At 39.6% G+C, this 17,147-nt stretch overlaps 1 protein-coding gene across 18 annotated transcripts in view; it reads right to left on the minus strand.

Moving 5' to 3' along the window:
* LOC139421362 (nuclear factor 1 X-type) overlaps positions 1-16,662 on the minus strand; it is a 122,337-nt gene extending 105,675 nt beyond the window's left edge. For 6 of the 18 annotated variants that reach the window (XM_071172184.1, XM_071172174.1, XM_071172173.1 and 3 more), the window contains exons 1-3: positions 16,127-16,356; positions 8,948-9,031; positions 1,233-1,268 (exon numbers count right to left, since the gene is read on the minus strand). In XM_071172184.1, the coding sequence (XP_071028285.1) occupies positions 1,233-1,268; positions 8,948-9,031; positions 16,127-16,129 (123 nt within the window). In that variant the 5' untranslated portion in view covers positions 16,130-16,356. Of the gene's footprint in view, positions 1-1,232; positions 1,269-5,349; positions 5,534-8,947; positions 9,032-16,126 lie in introns of those variants that run through there. The other 12 variants (XM_071172185.1, XM_071172180.1, XM_071172176.1 and 9 more) reach the window with 8 other exon arrangements.
* Positions 16,663-17,147: the final 485 nt, after the last annotated feature.

Genomic DNA, 17,147 nt, shown 5'->3' on the forward strand with positions numbered 1-17,147 from the left:
TCAAAAAATCCAACATTTCTGTTTATTCAGACTGTGGTTCCATCAGATTTTAATCCCCTGAACAGCTGTTCCAACTCATTTTCCAGGCCTGGGGAGAAAGAGGGGATAGGACAGGAGGGGGGTGGGGGGAGGGGGGAGGAGAGGTTAGAGGAGGGGAGGGGTGAGGAGAGGTTGAAAGGAGACGGGTGAGGAAAGTAGGAGGGAGTGGAGGACAGGAGGGGAGAAGAGAGGAGAGGAGAGGAAGGGGATGGGTGAGGAGAGTTTGGAAGGCCACCTCACAAAATGTCTACATGGAGGTTTCAGTGGAATATGTTTAAACTCAAAACACCATGCCTGATAACAACTGATAATGACATAGATTATATGTGTCTCTCTTCATGCAGCAACACACAGTAATACATACTCATTTAGGCCTAACCTAATTTAGGATCATTTAGGGCAGTTGATTAAGCCACAAATGTAGGCATGAAGGTAATTAAGACAAAGGTGAATTATTTAATGATCTGCAATACAAAGATGACTTGCAACAAGAAATATGTTCCTTAGGACTAAATTGTTTCAAAATATTACAAATATCTGTTTAGTCTTTCTGTCTCAAATATGCATGCAAATAATGGGTTTATGATAAAACATTTTGGGTTTGCCACTCAAGGGTTAATTGCATGAAAATGGGAAAAGCAAGATACATTTTCAAGGCAACAAGTTTGCAAATTTTAGATGACATCCTGAAATGATGTGACTTACTTTTGCTAAACATTAGGCCTATCTGCTTGAATAGACGGCTAGTAGGCTACTTTCAGCCAATCGGTGCTGCGGGGCTACAAACTGCAGAAATTAGGCCCATAACGAAACTGTATTAAATAGCCATCTTGTTCTTTCTCCGCAGTTAACTTTTGGTTTATGTATGTTAAGCTTTTTAAACAACTTAGTAGGACTTTAGGCCGAAGGCAAAAGTGATTGACTAGCAGTGAGTTGTCTAAAAAAACAGGCCAATATATTTTTGGACCTTGACTGCTTTTCAACAAAGTCCGAACGTGTGGAAAATACATTTAGCAAATGATGCTTCCTTTCAATAAGATGAATTGTTAAGTTAAACGAACGTTTTTTAATTTTTAGTATTTAAAAAAAAGTAATATGGGCTACAACAACATATGGTAACAATGCCTAATAAAATGTATATAACACACATTAAAATATATATGCCTTAAAATAAATAATAGGGCAACACTTACCACTAATGGATTGTTTAGAAGGTGAGTAGTGCAATACTTTAGTGTCGCGAGGGTGTTAAGAGGTGTGAAAAGCATTCCCGCGCAGGGGTCACCGTCCCGCGAGCAGGAGAGCAAAGAGAAGAGGATGTTAAAATGTCGTACGAGTAAGAATAGTATAGGGTGATCACATTTCATTTATTGTATAAACTTGTGAGCATAAACAAAATCATTAGCATAAAGTGGCTTAGGCAAATGCGAAAAGAAAATGATTATGACCTGGTGGCTTTATGGAAACAAGCCAAGCATGCCATGCTTCCGTGTTATAGCCAAATAATAGTCTATGCCTAACAATGACTATAACAACAACAACAACAACAACAATAACAATGTCATGTGTATTTTTCAATATCACGGATACTCCACTGTGTAGAGAAGAAAAGTGTTGAATTCTGCTTTACTGATCTAATCTGGTTTGATTAATCGTACCTATGACATAAATGAAAAAGCCCTACACTCTTACAAAAAAAGGGTTCCCAAAAGGATTATTCGGGTGTCCCCATAGGATCATCTTTTTTTGGTTCCAGGTAAAACTATTTTGGGTTCCATGTAGAATCCTCTGTGGAAAGGGTTCTAAATGCAACTCAAGGGGCTGGTACCTGGAACCAGAAGGGTTCTTCAAAGGGTTCTCGACAGCCGAATAACCCTTTTAGGTTCTAGATAGCACCCTTTATTCTAAGAGTGTAGTGCTGCAAGACTGTAAAAGGCAACGCTATCTAAAAACTCAGTCAATAGCCTATATCAGCCAGCCACACAACACGGTGAATTTGGTATAGTCTATTTCCATACCTACTGTAGATAACTTTGGTATGGGCTTACAATGTAATGTTTATAACATCATAAAACATGTATGCCCACTAGAAACAACACACGAATAAAGTCTATCTGGACCTCTGAATGCTTTCCATAATTTGTCTCTATTCCACCCCATCCATCTCGCCACTCTCCAGAAAGGCTTTTTACCACTGTTAATAATTTATTCGATTGTTTATATTGTGTTGCCATATCCGAGGTCCACACTCGTTTTTTAATTATTAACCTTAATTAAATAAACAAAAATGTGAGTTTACATCTGCAGACAAGAGGCACATCAGAAGTGAAGGGAATACAGGAGGCTTGGGCTGGGCAGAGAGGCGCAAGCTCCACGCACGCTGGACGAGTGCAATGAACAAAGCTGTTCTCTTGTTGAATATCTCCCTAAAATGCATGAACATACCAAACTCTATACAGTCAATGTATAACTTTAAATAATATAATGATATAGTGTATCCAGTCCAAATGATTTAATCTATAGGCCTTCTTCTGCATATGTGCAGCACGTGCGGAATGTGCAGTCAGTTATGTTGCCAATTCATTTTAATTAACGGACAAAAAAAATCTCTGGCTCTATGCAAGCTTCATTTTCTTTTCATACTGCCGCTTTAGTAAAAATATTACATTTATCAATTCCAGAAACCCTGGAAATAAATATGCATTAGCAAATTAAGCTATATGTGTATAGGCCTACCAAAATATCAATGCTAAACTGTTGGAGAGAAAAATTCGAGCCTACATAGAGATTCCTCTCTGTGCATCTGATAAAGTCCCATTCCATAATTTCTAAATATGTGGGCCTATTTTCTTTCTCAGTAAAATTTCATTTAGACCTGTGTGGCCTAAAAAAGTACAAGACACTCTCTTCCAATAAATATCCACTTCTAAAAAAGTATTAAAATTAGCTTTGTCTTGCTTCTGTCAATCAGGGAATAGAACAGAGAACAACATATGATCATTCTACAGTTTTAAATGAAAACAGACTACTGGCCGTGCCTGCAACTGAGAACAACACCCTCTCTGCTTCTGTAACAGGAGTCAGAGGCATGGAAGTAAAATTGTTTTAATAAAACACTGTAAAATCAGGAATGAATTACACATCACACAGGCCTTGGCAGTCTACTGTCCAGTGAAACCAAGGGATAAACAAGTTTGCTTTATAGGAATAGATTTACAACAGTTATGCCACTGGTTAGGAGAGTCATAGAATTGCAGATAATATCAACAACCATTCTATTTTGGACCCAGAAAAAGGCATGGCTTTTTAAAGAATCCATAAACTAACAAAAAATCTACACAGAAATGCATAGAAAGAAGAAAAGCAGACCACTAAAATGGTTTTGCTGAACCAGGAATATATTGATGCAGAGTTAAATGATGGGTGCCTCACGATTCATTTTAGGCCAAGGAACTTTGTAGGTTTATATTATGTGGATTATATTGCTAAAATATGTTAAATATTTCAGTCAGTGGGCTCAAAAACCCCTGTTGTATGTCACATTTATCTGTGAACATATACTGTTGACAGTACAACTTCAAGCAGAGCTTTCTCTGGTGCTTCCCTCCAAGTTACTTTGTCAAGCTAAGGAAAATTCCAGTTCCAAGAGTAATGATATTGCACATAAGTCATAAATGAATAGTTACTGAACCTCATAGAGTTAGGGTTCTTGGTGAGGCAAAAAAAGTTAAGCAATGATGTGTGACATTTGGTCATTTTAGAATTGAGCCTGACCTTAAATCACTGTTCATTTGACAGAGAAGTTATAGGACTATTACTAATACACATGATGTTTTCAAAGTAAATACGGATTATTACTAATACACATGATGTTTTCAAAGTAAACACATCCATAAACTAAATAACTAACTGTTTAAGTTATCTTATGACTGTGCAATGCACTGTTTTGTTACAATCCATTGACCACATCTCAGGCACTATAATACTTGTTAACACTCTCTTTTCTCCAGGACAAATAGACTATCATTTCATAAAATAGAAAAAGAGAAGCTTTATATATATTTTCCAAAAAGTCTTGATTTTAAAAAAGTAGATGTAGATTCTGAAACTGTTACCTGATCAACTCTCCAGTTTTAACAAATACAATATATCAAAACAGATTTGACATTTAATGAGCATATTGAACAATAATGTATTTAGTTATATTATATAGCAAGAGATTCTATATTGCTTTACAAAAGTACATTTTATTTGGGTATCAATTACCAATTAGTGCCAATAAACTGTTCAACTCATAAGCTATCTGCCCAACTGTCCTCAGAAATGTGGAATATTGCATGTGGAAGTACAAGAGTAATTCCCTATTGAATATGAGTGAACTTTACAATGGATGGTGTATGTATACCAAATATACCAGGTTGTGGGGTCTAGACATCCACTGTATAGTTGAAAGTAGGTTATACATTTAGGGAAAAGCAGCACAGAGTAAAACATCAGAGGTAGGTTTCATATTCAAAGTTATGGAATATTTATTGGCTGTAAATTGTGGGATGATTGTTTTACTATGAACATAAATGGTCAAGAGTTTATAATAGCAGATTAAATACAGCATTTGTGCTAGGTACAGTGGACCAGAGTCGCTAAAATAGGTTAATATCAACTGGAACCTTGAAAATAATCCTTATGGCGCATATATGCAGTGAGATACTCGTGCGTAAAATAGTCTAAACATTATATTCCCGAACATTTACTTTCACTAAATAGGTACGTTATGTTAATCAGAATCGAGCACGGTTGACAAGTGTAGGCTACTGTAGAACTGGCGGCAGCACACACCGACCTAAAGTCCTCGACTGTCACAGATTCAACCGTTAGCGGATAAAGCTTTTTGACGGCCACGCTTCCACATGTAGCCTCTCTCACTGCCAAGCGTTTGCGAGATCAACATTTTGGAAAATGTCAATGTAAGACCATCCATCACATGTAACACTAAACTTCAAGTCCAGTTTTCTGCATTCACTCCTTTCTCCTCCTCCACTTCTCCCCTCCTTTTATATTAAATAGATTCGGGAGGAGCGCCATTTTCTCTACAAAACCATGTGTAATGAAACGCATAAGAAAGCCCTGCGAAGAAATGCCATCTAAGAAGAAAAAGTGTCAGAGATACAAGGTAAATGCTATCAGAAAGGAACAGAGAGTAACAAATACGCTCAAATTAAACTATTACATAGTTGCAAATGGTGGGAGCACTAATCTAACCCGCAACACCGACTGTATACTAAGCAATAACAATGAAATAATGGCATTTACCTGTGTCAAGCAGTACGGGGAGTACATGGTTATTTTTAGAAATGAAAATTGGAGAGCTTATTTAAGTTGGATGGAAGTTCGCTGTAGTGCTGCATTGCAATCGCTCGCCGTCCTGTTTCGCTCACTCCATGCTGTACTGTAACCCCGCCTAGAAGGCTGAAAGTGAAAGCTTACACAAACTTTTTGGGGAAAAAAGTTTTGTCTCCCACCCTCTTCCACCGATTCTCCTTTCGTGCGCACGGATCTTTTGGGTGTGGATTGATCAGGGGCGACGGTGTTTGCTATACAACATAATATCATTAACATGAATCTCCCAACTTCGTAAATCATGCGGCGGCAAACTTCTGTTTAATCCGGTCGTTTCAGCTCATACTCAGTAACCATAATGACAATACACCGTTCTCTTTTTCTTTAGGGTAACAAATATGTTATTACGAGGGTTAAATGAATAGGAACGCCGAATGCGTAATATCCAGCGTTTTATCAGTACGACGTGTAGAGTCGACTATATCCTAAACGAGAAGGTAAAATGCTTTACAGAAGGTCCTCCAGTCTGAGCATTGTATTTTGCAATGAGCTATAGCTACGATGTGATTTTGTTTTGATGTGTTTTCTATGAAATATTATTATAGGCTTATTAGGCGTACCAGTTAGTAAAGTCCATGCAATCATAAGAATATGATTGCTTTAAGGTCAAAGGTGATGCTTCATATGGGGCCTATGGCCGACAATAAAGACATATAATGTTGATAAATAATGACTTGATATTAAGAGATTGAATTAAAATATTGGAAATGTCATTTGTTTTCCATCTGAGAAACGAGAAGGTAGAGGAAACATTGAATGAGATTGGAAATGAACGAAACTGGGGTCTTGGTTGGGATTCATTTTATCTAGACCCATGTACATTTTACTCTAGCTATGAAAATGAATGGGTATACCTACAATAGTATGACATTGTTATTACACTACAGTTACACTGCCTCTGCATAAATTAGTTTGTGAAACAAATGTAAAAAATCTTTGTCAGTGTTCTGCACGTTTTGTGTTCTATGTGTTCTATGTGTTACCCCTGATACAAAGGCACTTTCAGCATGTTGACTGAATTTCAGTGCACACTTCCAGCCCGATGTACAAGTAAGACATTTCATTGCAGAGTGTATAGAACACTATCAGACATCCGATCCAGACTGAAACCTGTAATGGTGACTGCAGTTGAAACAGCAGAGCCACACTGTTGCTCTGGCTTGGGACATTTACTACAATGAAGTTGACTTGAAACTGAAAAACAGCCCAACCTGAGGACTGCTTGACAAGAACATACTGTATGCTACCAAAACAAGATAGTGTCCCAAGGAAGGAGGAGTGTATTAGAAAACACAGAATATTGGTCATACTGAGAACAATTTACAGAGGCATGTACCCTCTCACAGACAAAGTCTTTTTCTCACTTCAATTAAATTCAAAGGGCTTTATTGGCATGGGAAACATATGTTTACATTACACACACACACACACACACACAAACACACACACACAAACACACACACACACACACACACACACGCTTTTCACAAAGTATTAAAACAAGTTTTGGACCAGGTCCTAAGTGTGGTATAGTGTTGTGGGGGTAAAGTCATTGTGGAGCTGAAATTTTGATCAGACCACTGGAGTCCCTCAGATTTATGAGGCCTACTGCTTGTGCATTTACACCGCAAGCCTCTGCAGGAGAAACAAAGAGATCTGGGCTCTGTGTGGCCAATTATACTGCACACAACCAGGGGAGCCAGAGACTGAGGGAGGGAGGGATATGGAGAGATATAGAGAGAGACAGAGAGGGAGGGAGGGATATAGAGAGATATAGAGAGAGACAGAGAGGGAGGGAGGGATATAGAGAGATAGAGGGAGGGAGGGAGGGAGGGAGGGAGGGAGGGAGGGAGGGAGGGAGGGAGGGAGGGAGGGAGGGAGGGAGGGAGGGAGGGAGGGAGGGAGGGAGGGAGGGAGAGAGGGAGGGGAAAGTGTGTGGTCAGGAGTTTGTGCAGACCACATAACTGTAACCTCCCCTTCTCACCACACAAGGTCATGCTCACAGCATTCCATACCGGTTGATTCCATCCGTGAATATGAAATAACTGAAATGACAAACGTTACCTTGATATTTTAAAAATTATATACCAAAATAATTCTGATAAACACTAACTTTCAGTGTGACAAACATACACATAATTTGGGCAGTTGTGTAACAGCAGGTGGAATGAATCCTGTTCCCAAGTTGTAGTCTCTGTCTAACTCAGTGTATTCATGGAAGTTCTCTCTCTCTATCTTTCTCTCTCCGAAGTCATAAAAAGCACACAGGACCACAAAAGTGAAAGGTTACAGAGAGTGGGTTCGAAGGGGATCAAAAACTGTTTTCCTCCTTTATAGAGTTGAGTTGACTGCAACACACGCAAACACTCATCCAGCATCGCTCCTTAAATGAGCCCCACATTTAGTGGTCTATGGGAGTAAATCGCTCATTAAGTAACACATGGTAGAGCCATATGCTATGGTTGTTGAGTCTCTCCTTTTCACACGATGGAATATACATATTTGCTGTGCTACAACACTCATTGTGGTAAAGTCAATCATGGATTTGCTGTTATAATGAAGAACTGTAGCAGCATCTGCTAGGGTTGTTTTGTATACCACAAACACACAGAATCTATGGAACAACTCAAATATACGACTCAGAAGTTACGCACAGAATTCACAGGGTTCAAAGTTTGTGCTCTAAGATTAGGATCCCAACCAATGACTCCCTCATATATGAAGACAAAATGGACAGACAGAGGAATCTGAGGTAGCTGGAGTGGTGATGTGTCATGGTAGCCATGCAATGTGTGGGGCATAACCTCCCTATGAGGAGGTGAGTACAGATACCCTTCTCTGGATGGCCTTGAACTCACTGGCCCTGATATCTAATATGGTCATATTAATGCTTCTCCCCTCTCCAACTTCTCCACCAACCATGATACTCAATTACCTCCCATTATGGCTCATTTCTGTACCCCGGGACACACAATACACTGTAGCAACCCAGATTCTCTATAACTTGGCAAAAGGCTTTAGCTGGAAACAAAGAGTAGAAAACTGGCTCCCACCTCATTAACAATCACATTTTCAGTCATCCAAAGACTCCCACTCCCCCGATCCCGCAATTCTCTTTTTATTACCATTTCATTTCATGCCGATCTCTGTAAATCCAATGCGCTCGCTGGGTGGAATTTTTAAAGCTGCATGTTTTTTTCAACTGTGTATAGTTTTCTAGTTTTTTTTGGTCCTTTTTTCATTTTATACAACTCTGCATGCTGCACATTATCGTTATAATTTTCTTTCCCACGAGGGAAGGGCGCTTCGGCGGAGTTGCAAGGCCCTTTTCTTAAAGTGTGTGTGGAAATAATGATTGTAATGGTTTGCAGCTGAGGAGAGGGAGCTGTGAGTGACATTATGATTGTGGTGTAATTACAAAGAGCATGAAAGCAGACCATCAGTCAGAATAATGACTAATGACTCAAATAACACATTAAATAATCATAATAATAACAATAATAATGCATACCCTGTAGGAATCTGATACTACAAAGCATTCAGGCATCCCAGGACCTCTGGAGGGGTCTTCATTCACCAGAAAGGTTTCGGTGGCCTGAAACGTAACACAACAATCATTCATAGTATCAATGCATTTACCATCCTTTAAACAACTCCTTAACAAATACAGCACACAACACAACATAATTTTAAGTTGAATAATAATAACATTATTATAATATTATTGCTATTGTGTATTTATTAATTATTAATTATTAATTATTATTATGATGATTATTATTGTTCTTATAATTATAATTATTACTATTGTTATTATTATTGGTCAGAAATTATGTGCCAATTACAGTTTAGTCAAGCAACATTAGCATCCTGTACAGAACCTCTAATGGTAAATCCCTACCCCTCTTATATTCACACACGAAGCATGATTCATAATGTGCACTAGCCAACTCATATATGATGCAGGCCTGCACTCCGGTGCTAGAACCAGAATGGAGACCAGACCGTTTCAGCTGCTTTTGGATCACACCACACAATACACACTGACACAATGGCATTTCCTGTCCCTGGTTGTCACCTGGTGACTTCTCCCACAGCGGTGACTGATTCAGCACAAAACATTCACACGGGGCATACATTCACTGATCGATGCAGCAAAGGTGTTTTTCTAAGTGTTGTTTCCATTCAGCACAGTTCATTTGTATGCTGTGGAACACACCAGCTGGGCCTTGAGCGCTGAATGAGCATCCATTCCAATTCTGCCGTCAATTGAGGCAGGCCAGCCCAGACAACATAGCTGGGAGAAAACCTTGGTATGGAGAGCTAGGGACAAATCCTATTTTCCAGAACCTTAAATCCTGATTTCTCAAGTTTCACAAAACAGGAACAAACACTGTTCGAAGCCAACTCTGAATGCATGCTACTCTTAACTTGTACCTGGTAAACATACACTATATACACACAAAAAACACACACACACACACACACACACACACACACACACACACACACACACACACACACACACACACACACACACACACACACACACACACACACACACACACAGGAACAATACTGGAAGGAATACTTACACACACAGACACATGCATAAACACACAACACTATAATAAGTCCCAGACTTTGGCTAACCAAGCTGTGGCTAGAAACACAGGCTATTCATATCCCACCCAATGAGAGGTTAGCACTCTTGTCTTTTCCCTTTCCCTTTTAACACTGAAGGGGCATCTGTGCCTGTGTGTGTGCCTGTGTGTGTATGTGTTGGTGTGTTTGTGTACGCTGTATAAACTAATCATTTAATGCAAATCCATTGCTTACTTTTGTATGTTTACTCTTCAAGTTAGATTTCCGAATAAGAAATGTGAGTGCAAGTCATCCAAAAGAACCGAAAATTCAAATTAGACGATTCATGACGTTCGGCTTCAACAACCATGTTCGTACCGGCCATCATTGATATATATGGAGGAGAACAGAGTGAAACCATAAAAGAGTTGTTCCATTACAAGAAATGCTGTTCCTCAGCTCTTCAAAGGTTGTTAAAGACCAAGGTTCATCTGTAGTATGTCCTTTACTCTCCCAATGGACATAGGCATATCGTCCTAACAAAGGCATTTACAGTAGTAGTTCTGCTTGCCACATATTGGCTATTGCTGTGATAATGATACCGGTCTCTTCATCAGAGAAAGAGGCTTATTCTCAGGCCTGAGGGTGTTACAGTCAGTACTAAAAGCAGTTGGATTGACCAGTGGTTTGCTGAAAGGAGGGAGGAATGAAGGGGTGGAAGGATGAAGGGATAGCAGAGTTAAACCTCTCTCTCCCTCTCTGCTGCATGGATTGCCTTCACACTTGAAAAGGGGCATCATTTGTTTGAGGCGGCACTGATTGTTTGATGTAGCTCCCTGTAGCACTGGCCCCCTTTTCCCTTTTCTCTGTGTTTTTATGGAGCATGTTGTCAATTATATATGCCACCCTTTTTCTATATATATGTAACATATGCCTGGTCCATATGGCCAGCCTTGAGCGAAAATAGTATCAAGGCCTCACTTAATTAACACTTAAAAAGCTACAAAAAATGATTTGATGTCTGTGATTGAGTGACCTAGATGTGCTGTTTTACAGAATTCAAATGTTCATCAAAAGCAATTGATTGAGATTTGATTTCTTAACATTCCCATGTTTGGTGAACAGTGAATGCTCAATGTAACTGTGTGGGTTTGACCAGCAACTAAAACAAAGGCAGAAATACTTTCTGTTCCATGCCGCAGACACACAGTCTCTCTCATCAAAATGATATACAGTCAGGTCCATAACTATTGGCACCCTGAGCTATGTTGCATGGTCAAAAAAATGTGGAAATTATACTATTTTATACTAATTAATCAGAGAAAGATATTTAGTAATAAAAATCTCTAAATGTTTTGAAAAAATACTAAATTCCCTTAAATTGATGACTTTTTGCAAATCCAATCAGTTTTCCACATTGATTCAACTCAATCACATTGAATTATTTTGTTTAAATGACATGGAAACAACGTTGATTCAACTCAATCACATTGAATTATTTTGTTGAAATGACATGGAAACAACGTTGATTCAACTCAATCACATTTAATTATGTTGTTTAAATGACATGGAAACAACGTTGATTCAACCAGGTTTTGCCCAATAGGTAGCACCGCCTGGAGATTGATAAACGCCATCAGCACTTGGATTAGAACCGGTTCTATGGTCAGATGACATGACATTGTAATGGCCATCTCAGTGTTTGGACTTGAACCCCATTGGAAACCTGTGGTTTGAATTGAAGAGGGCAGTCCATAAGAGCAGATGAAAGATATCAAGGATCTGGAAAGATTCTGTATGGAGGACTGGTCTAAGATCCCTCCCAACGTATTCTCCGTCTCATAAAACTTTTTAGGAAAAGGCTCAGTATGGCTAACCTCGCAGGGGACGGGTGCTAGAGTATTGAAAACAGGGGAAGGGTTCTAGAGTATTGATAAAATGGGAAGGGTTCTAGAGTATTGAAAACAGGGGAAGGGTTCTAGAGTATTGATAAAATGGGAAGGGTTCTAGAGTATTGAAAACAAGGAATCCAATCATTTTGATCCCTATCTTTTTCAGATTTTTTGTAATAACTTATTTTTTTAACATCTTTCTCTGAGCAATTGTATTAGTATACAATATTGCTCAGTATTTGTATTATTTATTTTATACAGTCATTTTTGCTCATCTTGATCAAGGGTGCCAATAATTATGGACCTGACTGTATGTATGGGGGTTGCCCCACTTGGCATCTTTTCATGGCACAGGATAAATTAAAACATATACTCTCTCTCTCTCTCTCTCTCTCTCTCTCTCTCTCTCTCTCTCACACAGACTCACACAGACACACACACACATTATAAATGCACCTAACTTCCCGTACTAATTTCCAAACCAGTCTTTCTGGCCTCACAACAATCCATAAGAACAGTCATCTCCATTATTGATCAGACAGTGATCATCATTGTTATCACTCCTCATCCATACTGGACATTGTCATCAATAGTGCCAGTTAGTTTTCTACAGCATCACGGATATCCTCCCAGTCCCACTCAGTGGCTGCATGGGGCTTCATTGTATACTCACTAACAAGCTAACAAACCTGTGCAGATCAAATAGAGGACAGGGAGGGGGAACTTGTTTGTTAAAACATGTGGGGGAGAAATATGAAAGGAGAAATGTACGTTGTGTGAGTCCACGCCAGAGCCCCCTCAGGGAAAAATTCTGGAAAAATTTGATATTTTACACCTGCATCTCAGGAGGTGAGGGGGGGGGGGGTGTAATAATTAGAAGGGTGTGTGTAGGATTGGAGATTGCTTATTGTTGCAGGGCTGTTTGGGGTTTGCCTTTGGTTCTTTCTCTTGCATTCCATTTTAAATCTGAGGTGTGGATAATGTATTTGGTGCAAGTCTATTATGTTTGCTCAACCTGGTTCTAAATACAGAAGAAACATAGAAATATTAAATATGCAAATACAACTCGACTGATAAATAGCCTGTGAGCTCAGTTGAATGAATAATGGAGTTGGCTCTAATTCTTCATTAGAGACCCTCAACTGGAGAGCAGGCAGAGACATCTATTGTTGGGACATTCTTTCAAATTAAACTAGGAAGGCAGAAAACACTGTAAAACAGTTCCTAACTAAATATAATGAAATGACTCATTAAGTGTTGGTGTGCAGTCTGCATTGGTCATAGTACTAAGGTTGAGTCTGGACTATATTAAACATTTGAGGCAGTATTTTGAATACCATGTAGATGACCTGCTCAGCGTCATCTCAATTTGGTCTGACTCTAAAAATACATTATAATGCATATTTAATGTGTGCCCAAGAGAGCGGGACAACAGGTTAGGGAGGGGTGGCAGGTAGCCTAGCAGGTTGACTAGCAGTTAAGAGCATTGGGCCAGTAACCAAAAGGTCGCTGGTTTGAATCCCTAAAATGACTAGGTGAAAAATAGGTGAATAGTCTGTTGATGTGCCCTTGAGCAAGGCACTTAACCCTAATTGCTCCTGTAAGTTGCTCTGGATAAGAATATCTACGAAATGACTAAAATGTAAAAATGGGTGTGATGTGGACATCTTCTTCTCTCTGCAGTGGGCACTGTAAGATGCCTTTAAGGGCTGAGGCTGGCATTCTAAAACAGGGGGCCTCATTCTGAAGAATCAGGATGGCTCAAAATGCAACACAACTTCTGCAGCATATGGACAGCTACCAAAACCTGATCCATGTTCATAGTCTATATACATAGTCCTCATAGGTTATGGCTTCACTAGCACATACACCTGCAATAACATCTGCTAAACACGTGTACAGTATGTGACCAATAAAATGTGATTTGATTTGAGTCTACCCTAACTGCTAATCTAAGATGACCTTACATGATACCAAACCTATAAAGATGAAATGAGAAACTGACCTCGGATCAGAACTGAGAGACAACTCTCTGCACCCTTTATAGGATCACAACCAGGGGTTAATATGACATATATGCATGCCATCACCACCTCCCAAGTGTTTATTTAACAAAGACAAACCCTAGCATTCATCTGGATTGCAACGCCAATAAGGATATGGTAGCCTCTACACCACAGCTCACAAAAGGGCGAAGGAGGACCCATATACACATTGAGAGATGACATCACTGGCAGCGACAGCCAAGAGCTGCAGAAAACATATGGCCTGGAAACCGCCTGTTTGATCATCTTGTGGTGAGCTGCTCCCTCTGTACATACACATCAACATCTACAGAGTGGGATATACAATTACCTAACAATTTACACAGCTCCTTGAGATTATGATACAGTACTCCTCCTCATACAAATCACACACATCCTGACCCTGGGCCAGACCATGGAGCACTCCAAAAAAGACAACTTTTAGTGCCTGAAGTCAATAGAGTTAATGGCATTATAGAATACTTAGAAAAGAGAGCATACATTAATTTGTGAAGCATATAAAGCATATGTTATTCTTTAATACATGCATATATTTATGCACTCCTAAACTACAATATATTTGATAAGTGAAGGACTCAATGAACAGGGTGAGTTTGAAAGATTGCCATAGCATCCTTAAATACCGATTATGCGTGTTTACATGTGTAGAATATGTTGGGCAGAAATTCTGTCTAGCTTTTCATAAAAAACAAACAACAAATAAACATAATCCCATGTGAGGCCTGTCCTGAATTTTGTTTTTATATTAAGTTACTGTTGAACTACTTGGACTAGTGCCATTTCAGTTTGCAAGTAAACACATAATTATTCATACAAATCATTTTCCATGTTCATGTGCAAATAGAATTGTAGGAATCTATCAGTAACTTCAAGGTTGTATATGTCAGTGGTTCCTCAATAGGCAATGTACACAAAATGGCCAACTGAACTGATCCTATGCCAAGAGATCAAACTAAAGATCAAGAACCTGACAGCTAAGTTATAACTCATTAAATAACACTTTCCATGACTAATTTAGAACCTAATAGCAGTCCACTTCTACCCAATATCCCACAACTGGACTACTTTGGGAAAATACACTAAACAAATAAAGGACCAGAATAGATGTCCTTTGTGCTTACATTTAATCCGGAGTCAGATAGTTTGACTTGACAGTCTTAGAGACATGATTCACTCCACTGCTTTACCATGTAAAGATTGTATCAAACTTTATTTTGGTTAAGGCCTACTTATAGTGCAGCAATATTATCTGTTCTCAAGAAACTCATGTTAAATGTTTCAAGTCATAGAGGAAATTAACCTCTACTGAACTAAACTCTCCATTACAATATCATAACATGCCATCACAAGCAGCATCACAATGACCAGTGCTGTGGACTTGGTGGGCCTAGTTGTTATTAGAATGGCCTTGTGCTCTCCTTACTGCCCTGAATTCAGTGAATAGCCTTTACAGCTATGCGTAAATACGCAGCAGTCGGTAAGAAGTTATACCGGTAGATAATATTTAGCAACAGAGCACGAGAGGAAAGCAGTCTCGACAATTATCTTCCACAACTAACATTGATTTCAGAAATAAAGTCCAACTCTTAGAGTAACGTCCCCTATAAACTGTAGCCAAAATGCACTTGTAAACCAAAAAGTAAATGCGTCCGTTGACAATTCACATTAGGGGAACTCGGCTTTTATGTTACTGCTTATTCAATTTCTTTCACGTTTGGATTGTGCAACGCTGCCTTGACTTTGTGTGTAATATAGATACATCAAAGTAGGCGCTTGATTGGTGGAGTGCCCTGCTCTGCTTGTCAATAAGGGGGCGACAGCATGACCACGAGCTGCAACGACTGGAAGCAGCTCAACTGCCCCGGGAATGTAGCTGAGTGGAGGATAAAGGAAGATAAATTATCAGCGTTATCCTTGTTCAAATATAACCCACTTCCATATATGTTTTACCATAAAATCCTATACAATATCAACATGAGATTGGGTAGTTCAAAGTTAACTTTAATGTACGGTATTACTCCTTAAACCACTCACAAGATAACTTTGGGGTAATCATTAATAGTTTTTGATGTACTAGAGTAATGTTTTTCCTGTTTAAACAAAACATTAAGATGATTACAAGCTTTCAGATACATAAAATAGAAAATTATTGATTTACACAGCACGTACCATTGTGGAGCAGGGAAATGTGCCAACAGTCTCAAATACCCATTTTCAACTCTAAAAAAGTTCAGCTTCCAAAAAAAGTGTGGGAGAGAGAAAACGACTCGTTTCTTCTGATACCGGAAGCAAAATAACCCTAATACGAGCTGGCCTGTGGCCTGGTGAACATTTTTTAAATTGTAGTTTTACTGTTCTCCTCCAACAGGGAAAGGGAAGGGAGACGGCTTATCCAAGTCAACCACTTCCCGGCTTCATTCGGGGTGTTTATGTCCGCTATTCACGCGTGGGACTTCCATGAAAACACGGGCGGCGGTTGTCGGGGCTGTGAGGACTTGCTCTGTTCGCCTGTCAGTGCGCCATCCCTTCCGTCCGCTCTGTTCACCGAATACCCAGTGAGGCAAATCCGTGCACGATGCTAGCGTCTTGTCAGCTCCCAAGTAACAGAGCAGAGGTCTCTCTTTGCAAGGAACCGGCAGTAAGTAGACTCTACTTACGCGCTCACAAATCAGCTGTTGCTTCTGTGTGCCTCAATGGAACTCTGTGTTATCTTCATCCTCTGGTCCTCCTAATAAAAAACAATACAAAAATGGAATTCCCTTTGGTTCTTCTTCACCTTTTCTTCAATGCCCATATTTACTCGAGATAAAAAGGAGACAACAACTAGTACCAGATCTGGCACCATGGATGTTGCAAGTTTGGGAGAGAGGTGATACTTGATCATACCACTATGCCAGGCGACTTCACGAGAACGCGCATATGTATACGCTAATCCCTGTACATATGACGAGTGTATTAAATAGTTGGAGTTAACGGCTGTTAAAGTGTAATAAACCCAGAAAAAGTGAAGTGGTGGTCCAGAGCGCGCGGAGGCGCAGCAGTGGATCGCGGCCGGAGAAGCGGAGGGCTGGTGAATTATTAATAAACGGAGCGGTTCACAGTCTGTCGTGCTCAGTGAGTAACCAGGACGGCAGCTGGGGGTTTAGAGGAATTAAATACGGGCTCAGAGTAAACCGTTGACGGCAGGGGA

This window comes from Oncorhynchus clarkii, chromosome 12, assembly GCF_045791955.1.
Source record: "Oncorhynchus clarkii lewisi isolate Uvic-CL-2024 chromosome 12, UVic_Ocla_1.0, whole genome shotgun sequence".
Taxonomy (NCBI): Eukaryota; Metazoa; Chordata; class Actinopteri; order Salmoniformes; family Salmonidae; genus Oncorhynchus; species Oncorhynchus clarkii.